This window comes from Athene noctua, chromosome 3 (genome assembly GCF_965140245.1).
Source record: "Athene noctua chromosome 3, bAthNoc1.hap1.1, whole genome shotgun sequence".
Classification (NCBI taxonomy): domain Eukaryota; kingdom Metazoa; phylum Chordata; class Aves; order Strigiformes; family Strigidae; genus Athene; species Athene noctua.
Genome location: NC_134039.1, coordinates 65,737,014 through 65,757,680, shown reverse-complemented (window position 1 = coordinate 65,757,680; position 20,667 = coordinate 65,737,014). Strand labels below are relative to the sequence as shown.

At 39.1% G+C, this 20,667-nt stretch overlaps 1 protein-coding gene across 3 annotated transcripts in view; it reads right to left on the bottom strand.

Moving 5' to 3' along the window:
• Positions 1–286: 286 nt before the first annotated feature.
• The window catches only part of MAPK12 (mitogen-activated protein kinase 12), a 44,854-nt gene continuing 24,473 nt past the window's right edge, over positions 287–20,667 (bottom strand). For 2 of the 3 annotated variants that reach the window (XM_074903225.1, XM_074903224.1), the window contains 8 exons: positions 18,048–18,077; positions 16,351–16,398; positions 10,351–10,465; positions 8,668–8,739; positions 6,489–6,568; positions 5,633–5,711; positions 3,873–4,046; positions 287–3,048 (listed from right to left, as the gene is read on the bottom strand). In XM_074903225.1, the coding sequence (XP_074759326.1) occupies positions 2,978–3,048; positions 3,873–4,046; positions 5,633–5,711; positions 6,489–6,568; positions 8,668–8,739; positions 10,351–10,465; positions 16,351–16,398; positions 18,048–18,077 (669 nt within the window). In that variant the 3' untranslated portion in view covers positions 287–2,977. The remainder of the gene's footprint in view (positions 3,049–3,872; positions 4,047–5,632; positions 5,712–6,488; positions 6,569–8,667; positions 8,740–10,350; positions 10,466–16,350; positions 16,399–18,047; positions 18,078–20,667) is intronic. The other variant, XM_074903226.1, reaches the window with a different exon arrangement.

Below are 20,667 nucleotides of genomic sequence, written 5' to 3'. Positions count from 1 at the left end.
AAAGCAGAGATGTTTTGTAAAATCCAAGATGATGTAAGAAATAATTGGGTGGCAGTAGTACAATCAGATCAGGTCTCTGTCTGACGAAGTTTGGAAAATGGGAGAAAGGTTAGTATCTGTGGTCTGACCGACTTCCAAAATAAAGTACATCAGCAGCTCATATTACATTAAATGTACCTACAATATTAGGTTTCATACAGTTCCCTTATACTGAAAATACTAATTTCAGGAGTGATTATACATTTGGGAATACATATGGGGAAAATAAGACCATTATTGTGTAAAAAACAAACCTTTATTTGTCACAATACATTTCAAGTACATGCAAAATATATTTACATTTCTCTAAGGCAAACAGAAATTGGGTTCTTATTCCTGAGTTGCTTAGCACCAGTAGAAACAGCAAATAAAAACTTAGGCAATGTTGTCTCTCCCTTTGAAGCAGCAGCTGCCTCCCATGCAAAATATTTCTGCTTTCACCTCGCATTTCTTTTAATGAGATATTTGTACTAATGGTCTCTATTGCTGTTTGGAGCTGTTTCTGCAGACTATAACCTCTTCATGGAAACATCTTGCCAAGATGTGACAAACTTTCCACGTTTTGTTACTTTACCTTACAGACTGCTGACTAGACAGCACAGCAGTACTTCTGTCTTTGCTGACACCTGCATCAAGGTCTTCAGTTATTTTATTGGTTCTGTATTCCTCCAGTATCTAGAAAAACACTAACATTACCCTTCTCATGCGAGCTAGCTGCTTCTCCAATACTAAATTAAGAGAGGGAAACGTTCACCTCAGTCAATGGAGGGTTTTAGGGCTTGACTTCATTAAAGCTAAAGGTGGGGGGAAGTAAAAATGCCCATTGAAGTGTCGGCATTTATGAAGAAAATGCAAAGCATTTTTCCAATGAAAAATAATGCCTCTTCAAAGTCTGACCAACATTCGAGCCATCTGCATTATCTCAAGACTTTAGGTATTTATTAGAATTTAGGATGTTCAAATTCCATTTAAAATACAGAGGGAGCATTTTCAATGAAGTTTTCAACATTTTCCAGTTCCCATTAACTGGCTCTAATACACTCACTAATTCCAATAGGCACTTTTCTCCCAAGACTTTTAAAGAGGACCATGGAGCACTATCCTAAGAGAAAAAAATTCTGTAAAAAATAAAGTTCTTATTTAACGTAAAAGTGTAATCCAAGCAGAAAGTCAATAGTGCAAAATGGGGTATGACTCTTAAGTGTGCCTTTCTCAGTGACTTGTAGCGTGGAAAAATGTTTTGTTTGAAATTATATGCTCTGCTTTTAACGCATTCCTGAAACTGTAGTTTTTAATGACTTGTCAAATACATCAATAATTCAAGGTTTCTGTTACCATTTAGTCTAAGAGACTCATCTCAGCTAATCAGTGTTCATCACAAGCAATTTTAAAAGAAATACTAATATTTACAGGTGTTTAACTTAAACATTCATTGAATTCAAGAAACAGAACAATTGTGCCTTGATTAAACTTCTGATTTAAATTGGCTATTAAAGCAAAAAACGCCAAATAATTTCTTACTTCTTTTCCAGTTATTACCTGCTAAGACCAAATGTCTTCAAAACTGTTTCACTTAGTAGCAACATACAACAGCATATTGCATTGGGAATAATCCTCATCCAGTCAGTCAACCATAAAGCCACTACACTTAACAAGGACAAGCAATCTCACAAAGAAATTCTTCACCAAAGGGTTTGCCAATTTCTTTTTCCTACCTCTGAGAGACTATTACAAACTAAGCACTAAGGAAAATACACTAAGAGGAACTCATGAAGTATCTAATCAATCTATCCCATCAGGAAGCTGACTCCTTCCGGTAAGGCACCTCTCAACAGGAGGTCTGAGGGTTTTTCCAAGTACGATGTTCAAAAGGCTAAAAAAGGAATGGTTGTTATTCTGCTCCTGGCAATACCTCTCTACACTGTGAGCAAAACAGCTTGCTGCAGGTATTCCCAATGAACAGCTGCAGTGTAGCATTTTTATCCTCATTTTATTTTCTATAATGTGACTCATGTGCAGCTTTACTTCTAAAATCAGCACTGCTGATTCTATAACCAGTACATCCTCTGAGAAGATGTACTTTCTCAGTGATCATTTCAATGCAAAGATGCTAAAGAGCTTACAAAATTTTAGAAAGTCTTAAGAATTTTCTCCCTGGAAATCCTTGATCTCTAGTCTATTATACAAAGAGACTGCACTGTATTTAGAGGAAAATAGTGTACTCCTTGACAGTGATTGTTTATCTAGTGACTGTTCACTTAGTGCATTTCTGGAATCTTGTCCTGCTACCCTGGCTACTTTGGGGAAAAAAAAAAAATCTAGTACATTGACACTTCTCTGCTTCTTGCCTCTTGTCCAGATCTGTCAGAACTGGCTGGAGCTCAGGTTCTCCTCTGCTCACATAGGACAGGGGACACAAGCATTCATTCGGGCTGTGTCTCTGCTACCCGCTGCACTAGCTGAGGTAGCAGAAGCTGATTAGCTTGCCCCAGGCTTTCACCAAGGTGAAATATTCCAGAGGAAGTCACATGAATACTTCTTGTATTCAACATAGTTCAGTGACCCGGGAAAGCAGTCACGGGACATCTCTGACACTCTGTATCTCAGTTTGCCTGGGGCAGTAACGTACTCTTCTGATCTCTGAGCTGAAGAATTAGTTTTACCTGCTCTTTTGAGGATGGCACTGGGTTATCACAGTCTGAATCCTTTCATGCAGAAGGAAGAAGTTGTAGACAGGAATGTTTCTGGATAGTTTTGAAATGCTACTCCCCAAGGCACCAACTTCCACATGCAGAGTAAAAGACATTGCTCTTTCTTACAGTGCAGATGAAACAGATTACATCCAGTTTATTTATAAAAGTTTTATACACCTGAAATGTCACAAACATTTACAACTTTCCCACTTTCTTCAGAGTTCTGAAAAGACTGAGTCATACAATTACACCGCGGTCTCCTTTGACTCCGATGTCTGTGGCAGCTTGAAGTTCAGTATCTCTTTGTATGTAATGCCTGGAAAACAAGAGAATAAACCGTGTTATTGGCTTAATCTGAAAAGGACCTCCACAGAAATAAGCACGGTGCAACTCCCAGCACAGTTATGCTCTGATCTAGGTCAGTAAAAGAGAGACCTCTTTAGGAAAAAAAAAAAAAAAAAAAGTACAAAAAGTAAGGGAATTGAGGACCATTTTTTCACCATTTCAAATTTGAAGTAGTCCAATACTGAAATGTTACAGGTGCTTTCAAAAGGATGTGAACACAGACTTTACAGTGTATGGGCAGTATCTTCAGAAAGAGTTACTGAGAAAAATAGCTTTAAAAGTCAAGTCTTCACTTAAAAGTCAAAATACAAACCTCTGATATTACATGAAAACTAGATTCAGACTTAAATCTCTACTGGGGCAGATATGTTTTCTCTCCCTGAGAGAACCTTACTTAAAAATTAAGGCCAGCAACTGTTACAGTCCTATAGAGCCAACAGTTGAGGCATCTGTTCACCTGTCCTACCCACAGGAAGGAACATGTTACAGAAACGGTTTCCTTCCTATGTTGCAGAAGATGGGAGGACAGAGGGGAAGGAAGGCAGGCAGGAGGGGAAGGAGGGGAAGGAAGGAGGGAAGCCTCTGTTAGGAGGCAGAGAAGAAGCCTTTGGGGATCATTCCAGGAGGACTTGAAAAGAGGAACACTGGCTTATCAACAGCATTTCTCTATCTTAATACTGTCTGTTTACTCCGTTCCATCAAAAGCAGAGAAGGCAAGTTGTGAAGGGGAATATTCTAATTTCTGGATGGTCTTTTATCTGACTGTTTTTGAAAACATCACAAAACTAAACTCACGCTTCCATTCATCTAGTGGAAGATCCATGTTATCAAATGTGTCGTCATACTTCTCAGCTTCAATTTCTTCCTCAGGATCATGAATTGGTTCAAAGTAAGGATGCATCAAAGCCTCAGCTGCTGTGACTCGCTTCTCTGCATCCAGCACCAGCATCTTCTCCAAAAGGTTTACAGCTATTGCACAGAAAACAAACAATGTATTCAAATCACACCACTGATTCCAGCTTGTACACAGTAACATTGCCCTGGAGACATTTCAGATCAGAATTATAAAGCATAATCATTGGGTGTTCATTCTATAGTCAGTGGGGTCCATCTGCATGAGAAAACAGTGTTGTGAACAAGCTGGGATGTGTACAAAGCCTGAGGCAATGCAAAGGTGCTCCCTTGCCTCGGTATGCACTACAGCCACATCACCTCAGCCAAGGACTTCTCAGCTCCTGGCTCCAGGACCACTGGCCTTGGGGCTTTCCCAGGTGTCTCTCATTGCCACCTGTTGAGGTTCTAAGGTACATCACAACCTGACAGCAGCAGAATGAACAGGTAGGTGTAGAGCTAATGAGAATTGCTCTGTATGTGACCAAACCCAAGCCCAAGTACACTCTGAAGTTCACTAAAACAAGTCAGTTGTCCATGCTCAGAATCTCAGTGCTGACTTTATCTGCCATGTGTTTTTGAACTCAGCCAAAACAATCCATGAAAATCTTCTGTGTTCCTCTCCAGTGGATTTTGGACCAGGTCCACTGTTAGACTGTCAAAGCGAGCTAGTGTAAACAGATATGATGAATGACGTTGTTTATTCTCTGTTTTTCTATCCTGAAAGAACGTTCCTTGGTTGGGTGGAGCAGCTGAAAGGAAGAGGCAGCAGTGTGGGACAAGATGCTGCAACTCCTGCTTGCCACGTTGTGGATTCTTCCTAACCTTCTCTCCCAGACCATGAACAGTTGTTCTCTATGTAAGGACCAGCCAGATGGGCACTGAGGTGATAGGAAGAAATGTCCTAAAAACTACATGGAAAAGTGTAGCTTGCTGTAGCTGAGAAGGTCAGTGAGCTAACCATACAGTCAGGGTAAGAGCAGCTTATTAATCATGTTTATTTCTATTGTATCTGAATGTATATTTTTAACTTCTTAAATTGAGGAGATTCAATTATCCTAATTTATATTTTAATAAAACTGGCTTTGTGAGTGTTCATTGTCACTGGGGAACAGATGAGATTTGGGCAGAGCCATCTCAGAGCTCTGGCTGCCTCAGGTCATGTCACAGCTATGCACACTTGGTATGCTCTTCTGGCTGTATCTATCAAATCCAGGCCAGTGCTTCTCAGGAATGCACAGATGTTTCTCAGGATGTATTAGTTCCACAACTAAAATGTCAACTTTATTTTTGATTGCATTTCTACTGCAGATCAGATTGAGCTTTCAGAATTATATTTCAAATACAATACAGAGAAAAATTTATTACATATATTTAATCTCCCAGGCCCTTGCAAAAGCTGCTCCAGTAAAACCATTAAGCTGGATCAAAGCCTGAAACACACACTACTTCTTTTTTGACACTTCTAAGACACATGTGAATCCTAGCAGGGTCCAAACTTGACAAAGTTCCGTCACTACAATCAAAGTTATGAATTATGGAAACCAAGAGATAGAAAAGCACAAGAACCATCACATAACTTATCACATGACTGATACTGCTGCTGCCTCCAATGCAAGCACAAGAACAATACAAATTGTACAAATCTACACAAACTGTCTTACCCAAAGGATTCGCATACTTCAAGATGGATGCAAAATCTTTTTTCTGGACTTTTGGGAGGCTTTTGATATAGTTTTTTGCCTTAAAAGAAAATGGATATTAAATTAGGCCTTTGCTGCCTTTGTAATATGACAACATTAATTATATGCTTAATAGGTAACAACAATAGCACACTGTGCAAGCGAATTTTTTGGGGGGTCATAAGCCCTGATTATATTCGCCTTCTTGTTTAAAATAACTTTTTTTTTTTTTTTAAATCAAGCCTTAAAACCATGACTAAGGAATGATAATGTAAAGCTTTAATTATTAGTGCTCCATATTTAATATATTAATTACAATAATTATGTATGCATCATTTGAAGGAATGTCATGCTGAGTTTACAGGAATCTCTAGAAGTGAACCTTATACAGTAATTTGTGTTTAAGTTGTATCGTTATTCTTATGAATAATTTTAGGTTCTTTATAGTAGGGGCTTAAGGATTCTAGAAGGACCTCCACGTAAGAATAGGAAAGACGAAGTCAGAGACATTTGCAAACAACTGGGTTTTTGGAGTAGGTTCATGTTTTCAGTACATTCCCAACAAAAGTAGTAATGCATCAGCTCAACTGTTTATATGGTGCACACCAGAAACTTTGAAGTATTTAAATATACAGATTTTTCAAGTGTTCTGATCATTTGCTGTCCCTCCTTAATCTCCAGTAGTTATTCTGGGTGTGCAAAGCATTTCAAGGCAGAGATGTACCATCAGGGATCATTTCAGTAGTCAATACATACTATCTCAGACAGCCTAAGAAAGGAGCATGGCTTAAGTAAAATTAAGACATGTAAAACCAACTGAGACAAGCGTAATACTTACATCTTGACTGTGCAGTTTTTGAACAAAATCTTGAGTTGGTGTACCTGTTATTTTCATTATTTCTGTGAGCTGGTCCAGGTCTGAATACCAGAAATAAGGAACAAAGTCTTTCACCATAAGAAAACTAAGCACCCTGCAAAAATTGTGCATTTCTTAGCTATTGGAAAATGAAACAAAAATCACAATGCAATGACTGAACAGATTTATAAAATATGAAAGTTCTCCTTTTTTCTTGTAAAAGGCAAAGACACTGAAAGCACATGAAATAAAATATCCTGCAATTTAGGAATATATAATTGAATCATCTGCAAACTCCTCTAATATCAATAGGCCTCCTCTGTATTTTTGGTCAAAATCAGTCCAAAAGTATTGGAGTATCAGAACAACCAATGCATGCATTGCATGCATTGCCCTGGTCTATCCAATACTTAGGTGATGTAGAGGCAGGAAAAGTCAGAGAACATTGAGTGGTATGATAAACAGAACAAAAATCAGAGGACACCAGTCTGTGTTAGTTCTTCTCCACACCGAGAAGGGGAAAAAAATTAATCCCTCTCCTCATTTGCATAGCTCGATTCCAGATCTGAGATATTGGAGTCATTTCAGTGAGGCATCAGAACACTTCTAAACCAGCACAAATTAATCAGCAACAATATTAGCTGTTTCAAAGAAGAAACACCATATTTACAGGAGGCTAATGCTGCAGAGAACAGCCTTATGACTCATTTGCTACTCTGTTAAGAGCAGCAGATGAGAAGCTAGATCAGAGTTCAACACACACAAGGATTCCACCAACCTCTGCCGAAAAAGGCAATGGTGGGTAATGTTAATGAAATAAATAAATAAATAAAATCCCATACCAAGTCTTCAGGATATCCTATTCATAATACTAAACCAAAAATCCCATGTTAGCTGTTTTCTTACTCAACTACCCAAAGCTGAACCCATGGCTTCATTTCCCTAACAGGTAATACAGATTTGTATACTCAAAGGCCAGCGAGGACTATTATGCTGGGGTAGTTTCCTTTAAAACACAGGATGCAGAATTTCAGCCAACAGTTCCGAAATTTCCAAAACCCAGTATGGCTAAAATACTAGCTTTACCACTCTTACATATACAGTGCAACTTGAAAATTATGACTCATAAATTTTCTTACTTATGTACCAGAATGCTCAAGGTTAGCATTAGTTGAGTAATGCTATGTGTTAGTCAATGGCTGTTCTTTAGCAGGCATTTTAGTATTTTCTAGTTAAGAACTAATGCGTACTTAAAATCTGTACAGCTGAAATAATTTTATATATTCTACTTTTCCATAGTCCCCCTCATATTTTTTGGTGAATGCAATCTTCCTCTTTTATGTTTTTCCTCATAAAACAAGAATATGATCCACGCAATGAAGTTGTAATCTTACATGTATGTACTTAAATACAAACACAGCTTAAAATTAAACAATTGTGATTCAGTGATTCTGTAAACAAGTATTTGCAGGGAAGTGATTTATTTACTAGAACTCCACAAGGGGAAAAGCAGTGGAAAATTATTAGGCTGAGCTGACAAACATACAAAACTTGGAAACAAAAAAAAGTTAAAAATTCTTGCTGTCTTCTCTTAACACCATCCCCTATTAACTATCGCAACTATTACTGCCCATGAAGTATCACTTGAGGTTGAACTACAGCTTAATCTTAACTATTTTCTTAATTCCTCAGCAATGAAATTATAGGACTAGACGTTTTCTGTAAATCTAAAACATTTTACTAGATGTTACTTACGTAACATCTTTGGTAAAAGTCTCAAAAAGCAAGAAATGGACCAGCTTGTGTACATAAGTCTGTAAACTACAGCAGAATCTTCTAGGCATATTCTGGAACTGTGGAAGCTATTACTAAAAAAAAAATCAAAATATGCCTCTTGTATCATCACAGAGCCTTTTACCTGATGATCTGAGACATGATTCAAAGATCTCTTTCTCTGTTGAAAAAGTTCAGTAATACAAGTTTTAATTTGCATACGTGCAGAAGTCATAGAGATATCAAATAAACAATTAGTGAGAAAGGTACAAACCATTTTACTATTCATTTCAATTTATGCTCATCAGTTTTTGAACAGGCCTACTGTATCACACAAGAACCTTGCATCATTTTCTTACAGTAGTATCATAAATTCACTGAAGGATACGATCATTTCCTTTGAATAGAGGCCTCCCTGTTATCATCTCAGCCATTATACAGCCCACAGACCAGATGTCAACTGTAAAAAAAGACCAATCATCACATTAAATTGCTGAACACTTGTCCATTTAAATGTACATAAAATTTAATTTAAAACATATTTTAAAGAAGTGTGAAATTCACCTTTATAGCCTGTTATAAAATAAATGAATGTTTTGCCTAGTATGATGAGCACTATAGGTAAAACTACCAGCCTTTCTAATTAGCAAACTGAAGATAATCTGATAATATGCTGTGGTGGGTTTTTGGTAGTGGGAGAGGGGGCTACAGTGGTGGCCCCCTGTGAGAAGCTTCTTGAAGCTCCCCCAAGTCGGACCCACCTGTGGCCAAGGCCAAGCCAATTAGACGCATCTCTGCAATAATGTATTTAAGCAGGGGAACCTGGGAGGGGCTGGGACTTGTGAGGAAGAGAAGGACACCTATGCAAACACCAATGTCAGTGGAAAGGAGGAGGAAGGGTGGGAGGTGAGAAGGCAGGGCTGCCCCCCTGCCACCCATGGAGGTGGAGCAGAGATCTGTCTGAAGCCTGTGGAGGACTCCAATGCCACAGCAGGCATCTGTGCCCAAAGAAGGCCAGGACTCCGAGGGAAGCAGCCCCTGCTGCTGTAGTTCAGTGCTGGAAGGACTGCAACATGTGGGGGTGACCTATGCCAGAGCAGCATGGGAACATCTGCAGCCCATGGGAAGGACTCACACCAGAGAAAGTTCATGGAGGACTGTCTCCTGTGAGAGGGGAGCCAGGTGGAGCTGGGGAAGAAATGTGAGGGAGTGCTTTCCTCCCCAGGAGGAAAGAGTGGTGAACTGAGTGAAAATCCCCCATTCCCTGCCCCCACACCATTGAGAGGAGGAGGTAGAGGCATCGGGAATAAAACTAAAGGGGAAGAAGGGAGGGGTGTGGGGAGGTGTTTTTAAGATGTGGTAACGCTTCTCACTGTCCCACTCTGTGTTGTGTTGTTTTTGTTAGTGTTTGAATTACAGTGATGTTCTTTTTTCTTCCCCTAAGAAGTCTGTCTTTTGCCTAACAAGTCCGTCTTTTAATGGGTGAGACACCCCTACCTGTCCTTATCTTTATTCCTGAGCCTTTTGCTTCATTTTCTCCTTCCCAGTGCTGGGGAGGGGAAGGTGTGAGTGAATGGCTGAGTGGTGCTCAGTTGCCCTTTGGGCTCAAACCATGACATGCAGAATCAGTTTCTCAGTAACAGATAGATGCATGTGGGAAGTAAATTTTCAGTGCTTTCAAAAACTTTCATAGCTATACTAGTGTCACTTGAATTCCCTCCTTCTACCATCTTCCCCTGTCTGAGTTACCATCAGCATATCTTTGCAGAAAGATGACAGTCAGTGCAGAACACAAGAACACAGACCAGACTGTCACATCTGTATACATTTATATCACTTTTTTCCAGTCACCTTGGCACTTTCTGTTACTCTCAGAAAATATACAAACAAGTCCCCAAACTCACAACCACCAAATGATTACCTGCAATTTATCAACAAGAAAGTTTTGCATAATTATATTGTCATCTCCACCTCCAATTTCTCATTCACCTCAAAAACAAAGACATGCTTATAATTGCCTGATTCAGTGAATGGTTAAGCTCTGTTAACACTTTTCTGAAGAGATGCTGACCTGTTTGCGTATAATGCATCCAGTTAAGTATGACCTCTGGGGCTCTGTACCACCTTGTAACCACGTAACCGGTCATCTCGCTGTCTGTATGCCTTGCCAATCCAAAATCCAGAATCTGTAGTGGAAACACAAAGAACATTCTGATCAGACAGCTAATTATCTGTTTCATACAAACTTTACAAACATGGAAAATGAAAGAACTGGAGCAACCTGCAGAGACTGGTTTATTTTTGCATCCTTTTCTCACTGAAGTGTCTTGTTCTCATTTTAAAAATCAAGAGAGAAGTAGCAAGGAGCTTTACAATTTTTTTCTCCAAGTTAGAATTCCTACAGCAACATGAAAAGCTGCAAATCCAGTAAGAAAATAATAGATTCTCTAATTATTAATTAAAAAGATACTGGTCACATTCAATGCAAAATGTTTCCTGGCCATGGAATCACCACTGTATCATGTTAGGGCTAAAAAACCAGCACCTATCTTAGATGGTATTCATTGCTGTCATATTCAAAAGTGTGTTCCAATAATATTCAGAAGTAAGGCGGTATCATTATTTCCATTTTATGAGTAACTCATACAAGGGAAGACTTCCTCTAGGTCACACAGAAAATCTTCAACAAAATTAGGAAATTACCATTATCCAGTCCCACCAAGTTTTTTCCGACCTACTGCATCAACTACAGAATAACCCTCTATAAGGAAAGCATGGTCAGTGTGCAATTTTTTTAAGGGACTATGCACAATTCCGTTTATTTCTAAGACTCTCATATATTTACCTCTAGACACAGCAATGTGTACAGCAGCAAGATTAAAAACAAAAAAATTACAACCTTTTGTCAACTTCTACAAAATTGGCTTAATAAGGCCCACCTGCATAGACCATCAAAAGATGGTGTCTAAAGATGGGGCCAACAGCAAAAAAAATCCATTCCTGGAATTACAGTCAGTTCATGTTTATCAGAAGCTCACACTCCTAACAAGAAGCAGGGGCCTGGGTAAGTAAAGTCTACTCAAGATAAATCATCATCATCCACAGATAGCTGAATATGTAGCTTTGCATGAACAGCCACTACTTTTAATGTGTATCAGGCTTCATAGTATATATTGACAGGGAAAAAGTTTTTGCTAGGAGCGGCTGTGCATTACTATACCAAGAGTTATGTTTTTATAATTCTCTCTATAATTAAACATTTAAAAATATTTCAAGATAGTTTCATCATTCCCTGGCACTAACAGAAAGGAAAATTATATTTTCATTCATAGATCAAGAGTATAAAATGTTATAGCTTATCTTTATTGCCATACTTGAAATACCATTTACATGTTTTCCCCATAACTGCTGATTACCTAACAATTTAAAAACAGGAATAGGATGCAAAGGGAGAGATTTTTATTCTTACTAATAAAACGCACTTGATTACAGCCAATTCTTTGGGTACTGAAGATTTACTGGACTCAAAATATTTGCAATAGCAAAATACACTTTTATTACAGATCTCAAATTTATTCTACATATACAGCACACATTATGCTTTCTCAGTAACACAAGAGGAAGGGTGGAAAACAAAAGGAAGTCTTACATAACAGGTCAAAAGCCACATGGGTACCATCTATACTGTCACAGCTTTTTAGACATTTTCCATACTAAGGCTTGTGACACTTGGAATTGGAAACAGATAAAATATTTGAGTTTGTATTTTTGTTAAAGCAGAAAACATCAGTGAGAATTTTTGTGCATAGTGTATTAACTTCGGGGATTTCTTTTAATTTACGTATTCATTAGGCCCAGAAACAAGTGTATCCTGTTAGTACTTTATATGTTAACTACTTCCAACAATAATCTTCACATGAAACTATTTTTCTCATACTTCAATCTTCAACTTTTCACCTGGAACTTCCAAAGGAATTTTCAAAACAAGTTTGAAAATCTTTTCTGTAATACAGGAATTACGAAAGAGAGCACAAATTCCCCTTAGCTCCTCAAGGAGAAGCCCCCATTCTACTCAGCAAACTTAATCTTCCTAACTTGTTTCAGTAACTGTAACAAAAATATCTTGTAACTTTGAGACTGAAGAAAGGGCAGTGATTTCCCCTCTTGCACCTTTCACTGTCACTTTTCTGATTACTCTGTAGCAGTTTAGAGTATCAGATGAAGGAGCCAGAAAGCTCATGGTGAAAAACAAAACTTATTGCTTCTTAATTAATTACCACTTCAAGGAATTGTTCCAACCTTCCTACAGCCTCCTTGCCACTGGAGCTGATGCAAGGGAAGCTGCTGAGAGCACAGGCATGGGGGAAAAGGCTTGGACTATCCTGGCAGCGTGGTCCTTTGCCTGCATAAGCTGACTTTAGAAGAACACACTTAGAGTGGGGTCACATCCTGCCCATTGCATCTGAATGCTGGCATGCGGGGGAAGTCAGTTCAACTCCTTTAGTGTAAGAGAGATTCCAGTTAAATCCTTGCCTTGATATTTTTTATGCACACTTCTCAACATACTATAGTTTGCTTTCTGTTTATAGATCAGAGTTGTCTTTTGACAACCAGTATTTCCTAACTGAAAATCTACACCTCTGCATATGCTATCAGAGCTTATTGTACAACCAAGGACATTGTAATTTCACTCTGAGAGTCAAGAAACAAAAACTAAAGCTAAATACTATATTGTCATTTCACAATGTTCTGATATAGAATTATCTGCACCAGTTTAAAAGGTTAAAGATGTTCAAGGTAACAGAAAAGTAAGTTGTATTAAATAAAGAGATACAGTGATTTTATCATGGAAGAATGTCTTAGACCTGGGCTGCACCTCAAAACGTAATTGCACAGCTAGGGGGGAGGTGAACAGAAACATGTACAACTGCTTTGTTCTAGACTCTTTTTTTCCCCAGTCACCCTGGGATCCATTCACCATTTGGCCACCTACAAGCCTGGAGAAGACAATGGCTTTTTGTGTTGGATAGGGAAATGACAGGAACCTAAATATTCAGGTCAGTCTCCAAATAGCAAAAAATATTACAACAGCTACATGCAAGTACATAGTGTCTATATTGTATGCTAGAAAACATTTTTGCAGTGTTGCATCAACTTTTATTTTAGGTAATTAGGGGAGTGCTTCACAACCTTTGATCTTCTGTATCTCCTAGTTTGTAGTAAGACTTTTTATATTTGTTCAAAACCGGAATTCTCACATAACTGAACTACTCCCATGAAGTCTTATGTTTCTTAGGGAGGAAACCTTGACCACAAGATCTAAATGTACTGACATATTAGGACACAAAAGCCCCCATTCAAATTTACTGCTGTTTTCTGAGGACATATAGGCCAGTCATGATTCAAGCCCAGGGTAGAAGACGTAGCTTGACTTTGTAATTAACTGAAAAATCCTGACTAGCCTATCAGATTGTTAGAGAAGACAGGTGACAAAAACAAGTCTAAAAATTAATGAAAAATTAAAATACAAGAATAGAATTAAGTGGGAACTGGAAGCAGTCTGGGGCTACTATCTCTACATTCAAGAGATTAACCCATATACCTAAAGTAAGCAGTACTGAGTAGCACATAATTCTACTTCATAATAAATAACAGACTTTTTTATAACAGTGTCATTCTACACAGCCAAACAGATGCATTTTTGCTAGGTCAGGGTAGATTGCATAGTTAGTTCTGAAGTACAAATACTGTCCACTCTAACAGGCTTTGGAAGTTTTTCAACACATGTAAGAAACTGCAATCAGAACTGATCAGATTAGGTATTTCAGTTCAATTATTCAGAAGAAGGTTTGAGGTGACAAACATTGTGCAGGAGAAGAATTACTACTCAGATGGACTCTGTGGAGAACATTTCCAAGGAAGTGGCAACACCTACACTTCAGGACGGGTAACTTTCCACAATGGGTGCTACAGCCCTGGTCTGCAAAGGTGCACACCAGCTAAACCCAGTTTCCATATTGGGAAGGAGTGTGGGTGTGCACCATCCTCCTACCCATCTTTGGAGAGAAGCCCCCATGGGTAGGACGAAGGGAGTCACAGTACATGCCAATAGTTGCCCCACTCCGGAGAAGCAGCAATGAGGTAATAAAAAAAAATGCACCTGTCTTGCAGTGTAGCAGCAAAAACAGCTAACAGCTAAACTACAGGGGGTTTTATTAGAAATTTTCTCCCTTTAATGATTTTTTTTTCTCATTACTTCAATTAAGAGCAAAAATAAAGCAGAACTGCCATATTCCTGCTACGAAACACACTCTAGTCTACGTGCAATGGATACTCCTGTTAGTTGTAACAGTGCGGAAGGAATCACTTTTAAAGAAATAAGATGTTCACATTTGTGGTGAGCAGTATGTAATTCCTCTCATGCTTCTCTGAAGTGATTAGCTGCAACATATCATAAAACCAGTTCTCCATTACAGCTCTTATCTGACTGTAGCCATGACATGATTTTTTCCTGAAAAGTATTTTTAGTTGAGTGACTGCATAAAAATCATAGAATGGTTTGGGCTGGACGGGACCTTAAGATCATCTAGTCCAACCCCCCTGCCATGGGCAGGGACACCTTCCACTAGACCAGGTTGCTCAAAGCCCCATCCAGCCTGGCCTTGAACACTGCCAGGGAGGGGGCAGCCACAGCTTCTCTGGGCAACCTGTCCCAGTGTCTCACCACCTTCCCAGTAAAGAATTTCTTCCTTATATCTAATCTAAATCTACCCTCTCTCACTTTAAAACTGTTACCCCTCATCCTATCACTACAATCCCTGATGAAAAGTCCCTCTGCACCTTTCCTGTAGGCAGTCTTTAAGTACTGGAAGGCCACTATAAGGTCTCCCTGGAGCCTTCTCTATGCTAAACAACTTCAAATCTCCAAGCCTGTCCTCACAGGGGAGGTGCTCCAGCCCCTGATCATCTGCGTGGCCTCCTCTGGATCCACTTGAGCAGGTCCATGTCCTTCTTATGTTGGAGACCCCAGAGCTGGACACAGTACTCCAGGTGGGGTCTCATGAGAACAGAGTAGAGGGGGAGGATCCCCTCCCCTGACCTGCTGGCCACACTTCTCTTGATGCAGCCCAGGATACAGTTGGCTTTCTGGGCTGTGAGTGCACATTGCTGGGTCATGTTCAATTTTCCATCCACTAATAACCCCAAGTCCTTCTCTGCAGGGCTGCTCTCAATCCACTCATCACCCAGCCTGTATATGCGCTTGGGACTGCAGGCTGTATACCAGTATTCATTGCAACATACACATCACACAGGAAAAGAGTTACCATTAATGTCACACACACACGCTTGGTGCAGGCAGACAGCTGTGGCATGGACTGCTCTGTCAATGCCAAACCCGCAGAAGCAGTTTCAGTTCTTACGCTAACCTTCACCCAGCTGGAGGGATGCAAGTCAGGAGGTGCTCCTATGATGCCATGAATGTAATAACCTGTGGTACTGACTTCCTCACCAGAAATCTTTCTCTATATCCTGAAGACAACCCCCATCTTTCCCCTGTTAGCACTGGGTACCAGCTTCCCAGAGTGTCCTATCTGGACTGGATGTTTTCAGCTGGGACATTCTGGGCAACGTTTCTAGCTTGAGGTGCAGCATTTTTTGTGCTTGACTCCAGAATGACCTCAGAAATTGATCATCACCTCTGCCATTCATAAGAAATACACATATATGTCAGTCAAGAACGTACGAATAGGAGGTGAACAGATTCTCACTATTCAGGGCTTTATTTCTTAAGTAAATATTTAATTATTCTTGTGGTGACTGAGGTCAGACAAATGGGAAAACACTTATATGGAGCAGTTTCTTGTAATTTTTTTCCAAGATTTTACCACCGCCCATCTGATCTTCCCTTTAATTTTCCAGCATTTCCCTATTTCTCCATGAGTCCTGAAAGCCCATGGGCTGAAAGCCTGGCCCATCATTAAAACCAGCCAGCGAGATTACAGCTGTTGCACCTGCTGTCTTCTGTGGTGTATTTCTGATGCATCTGACTTTTCAAATAAACATATCCTACCTTCAATTCACAGTCTTCGTTCACTGCCAAGTTTCCAGGCTTTAGATCCTGTAATCAGATTTGAAATGGATGTTATTTACTTATTTTACAGCAAGCACAACAAAGCACACTTTCTTTCTTTTATATAGGTTTAATGGTTTTCATAAAACTACTTGGAACAGCAACAGGTAAAACAATGGCATAATCTAATCAGAAAAATAAATATAGAAATAAGAGTCAAATATGTTTGGCTTTTTTCCAGTATGTTTTCCCCCCAGATAAACCAATTTTTTTTTGCTAGAAGTCTGGACTTAAATTTCTTGCACACCACAAATTAAGAATTCACATATTTATTTCTGGATTGTACATAACTGTGTATCAAAATATGCTTTTAAAAGGTTCCATACCCCCATAAACTTAGAAGTAATCAAAAAATATTTGACATAAAAGCCTATGCTGTCTTCTGTGGGAAAAACAATTTCTTAACAAAGTTGACTGAATGGAAACTGCAACATGAAAAAAAACACCTCCCTTAAGCCTCTTTAACTACTGTAGAGGCTTCTAATGATCTTCCAAAGTTGTACTTCTAAGTTTAGCAGCAAAGGCAACAGTACTGGCAATGACTAAGAAGATTTTGCAACTCTTAGACATTCAGTTATAAATATATATATGGCTCTATATATGCCTATATAATATATATATGACTATACATATATATATATATGACTCTTAGACATTCACAGTTACAAAAAGAAGAAAAAATCAGAAATAAATTTTCCTTCAGCTTTTTCAAACCTTTTTTTGACACACTTTGGCACAAGACATTTAAAAGAATCTTCTCCCTGAACTTTTTAAGAGACATCCACCTGTTTTATACAGAGATGCTTTAAAATCAGAGGGGCCTTGGAGAGAAACAAATTGTTGCAAAGAACTGTAATGAAACCAAGAAACTCAAGAGTCATCAAGAGGGAGCTTAGAAAAAGTCTAAGCAACTGCAAATTTAGACCATGAATCTGTGTTGGAGAAATAAAAATATCAATTTATTACATTCTTTTGGCAGTTTGCATACTTTCCATGTCCAACTTAAAGCTGCACTTTCTGTGGTGCTCCTGATACTTTATTACAGACAGACAGTTTCTACTGTTCTGGTGCAGTTTTGGGGGAAGTTATGCTGTTTGGTACCACGAGGCCATCATTCAGAACTCCCACTTCACAGTGCAAAAGTGATTTTAAGGGGACTTCAGACACAGCAGGGATTTAAAAAGAATCAGATGCTTAATTTCTCTCTCTCAAAAAATGAGGTTTTCAAGGCTCTAAAATTCTGGACTTCTTCAATTTCTATGTTTTCATCCTTCCCCCAACGTTGAACATTAACACGATGTTAATTTAAACATTGTTTTTAAAAGTTTAATCTTCATTTTAAAAAAAGGCCAGAAACAACCTCTTCTCCATCTCAGTTTAGACACTATTTGCTCTTGCAGGGACTTACAACTCAACTTCACAAAGCAATTTTAGAAATCCAAATCTAAGCTGTATGTAATGCAACCCAAGTGCCCAACTTACACCAATATAGCTAGACCACCTTTTGTTCCTATTGAAGAAACCAATGGCATCATCAAACTGAGACAAAATAAACAGAATTTCAAGCATATTTATGAGCATGCTTACACACAAACACCACTCACATTACCAACATGTTACATACTGTTTCCACTTACCCTGTGAATTATGCCTGATGAATGAATATACTGCAAAAAGAGAGAGTATTTTTTAGTTAATGAGCTCCTGATTTTAAGAAGTTGACTGAGACAAGGGAGAAAGTACTTCTTCATGGTGGTAATCTGAAATAAGGAAATGTTTATTTATTGCACAGAAGATCTTTCTAGCTATGTTTTTAATGTTCAGATAATTAAACTAGCATTTTGCCATTCCTCTTCCCCAATAAAGAGAAACCAGTAAATCAGTTTGAGTACTGCAACAGATCATATAGTTTTTTCTAATTCTTCCCATAGATAAAATCAATTTCCAGTTAATTTTTGGCATTGCTAGATATATATATATGTACCAAAATAAATCCTGCTATTTTATATATCAGACATGCTATCTTGCAATAGATGTCTCTGGTGTGCCACCACAGTTTAGACTCATATGCTCCGGCAGCACTGAGTTTTAAGAGATCTCTTAAGACTAGGATGAAGGCCAGTCAAGGTTTTAACTGAGAAGTCTCACTACATGCTTTAATACTTCCTCAGTGAAACATGAAGAGGTCATGTTACAAGACATTCTCCTTTACCTCATCACTCTTCCAGTGACCTTTTTAAGGGCTCACAAATGTCAAACCAACAAACTGGACACCTAGGACTAGTTTTTTTGTGAAGACATTTAATCAAATACAGATGTCTGCACCCATGACGGTTCTTGACTGCTCGCTACTGAGATATGCAGTTACTCTCATCAGCTGAATGATGCCCTAGAAGAGACTGTTTTCATAATGGACAATATTTTCATCACAAACCTCTAGTAACTAGTTAGACACAGGCATCTCTTGCAAGGACTGAAATGTAGAAAGTTGTCCTGAACGGAGAACATGCATTTCAGGAGTGGCCTGGGACATACTAGTACTGTTAACTTCAGATGTGGAGAACTGCTCTGAAACCCCCACAGACCATACTACTGATGGGAGCTCATACAACTGACACTAAGAAACATGAAAACAATAAAGGATTTTTAAAAAAAGTCCCCAGATGCAAACCCCACCAGCTTCACCTGGAGAGTTTTCATTTTATTCCACCCTGAAGAATGGGACAGTAACTGAAAAAAAAGTTACTGGGAATCAGCTGTCAGAGCCAGGAAAGACCAACCAGGACAGCTGGCACGGCATCATAGAGATGCGCAGAAGCTCTGAACTTTGCAAGGTAACTGCCAACGAGCCATGGCCCCAGCAACTGTTGTCTTCTTCCCCAGAAGCCATGAAGATGAGCAATTAACATTGTAAATACAACAGTCCCTCTGCAAAGGGATCCTCATAGTCCACCTGATGAGGGGACTAGGGAAAAGAAAGGGGACCAGAAAACAAGAAAGCAAGGCTACAGATCAAAGCCAACTTCTTCAGACAGATCCAATGTGCATTTTAGACTTAGGTTTCTGAACTTAAACAAAACCCATACAACCTAAGCAGCACAAGATCTGGCTTTAAGGAATAGAGTTTTTAAAGCAGTGACTGAACAAAAATAAAATCTCTGACATGTACTTTTTCTTCTCTTACACCTGACACAGAGGTTCTGATGTGGTCTTGTAAATTCTGAAAAGAGCAGGGGGGTGGGGGTGCGGAAATCACTTCCCTTAACCCTGTGCCTACAACTTTACCAATCCAGCCCAGATCATGGCAGGGCTCTGCTGCTGCACAGGCACACTGCTGACTGCCGTGCCCAAGTCTGTGCAGGTCTTACTATTTGCGGTATAGCGGTTCCTGCTGCAGAATACTTGCATATTAGGCAAGGTTTAACATCACCCATAGGAAATGCCAAAGCGCTTCACAGGATTTCCTGGGGCAGACACAAGGGGCTGAGGGCGCGGGGCTGCTCCCCAGCATGCAGGCTGTAAAACCACTACAGCAAACAAAGAACTATGAAATGCTGTATCTGTCATGCATGTGCATGAAGTGGGTCAGGATGGAAAGAACCAGATACAGAAAGACAAAGTTTGTCATTTGTATGTGGAGACCAGAGAGGGTCTATATGCCCTTTTTTTTTTTAAAAAAAAAAAAAAGAAGTGCATCTGTAAGTAGTTAGACTCTCAACAAATTAAGAAAAAGATAATGTCTTCTGCCAATAACCATCTCGATCAAGGATATCACAATGACTACTTGCATTCTAAATCATTTCAATGTCTTCTTACTGAAGCCTCGTGATTTTCCAGAGCAGATGCTTAAAATATTCTATAGGCTATTTTCACTGGTATGACTGTACACAGTAAGGAAATAACTGGCAGACTCAGGAATTTCTGCACCTAAGAATGTGGCATGTAGAAACAGGAATTAAAAGGACTGCACCCTTCAGAGTTTTAGTTAAAGTAAATCTCACCTGTTTGGGGGGAAAGAGTGTGATTTCACTGGCGTTCTCACCCCACTGAAGGTTTTATGAATGTTCACAGCCCCAAAATCATGTTAACACTTTGGGGAGAGCTCCTGTATTTTCTAAACACTCCTCTTAATACAACACTACTGAAATGACCTGAAATAGTACTTATTCCTGGCTCTAATGTACACATCAGCCTTTCTGTAAGCTGAAATACTGGTGCTGTGCTGCAGTGTTTCTCTAACAATAGCAGGGTTTTTTA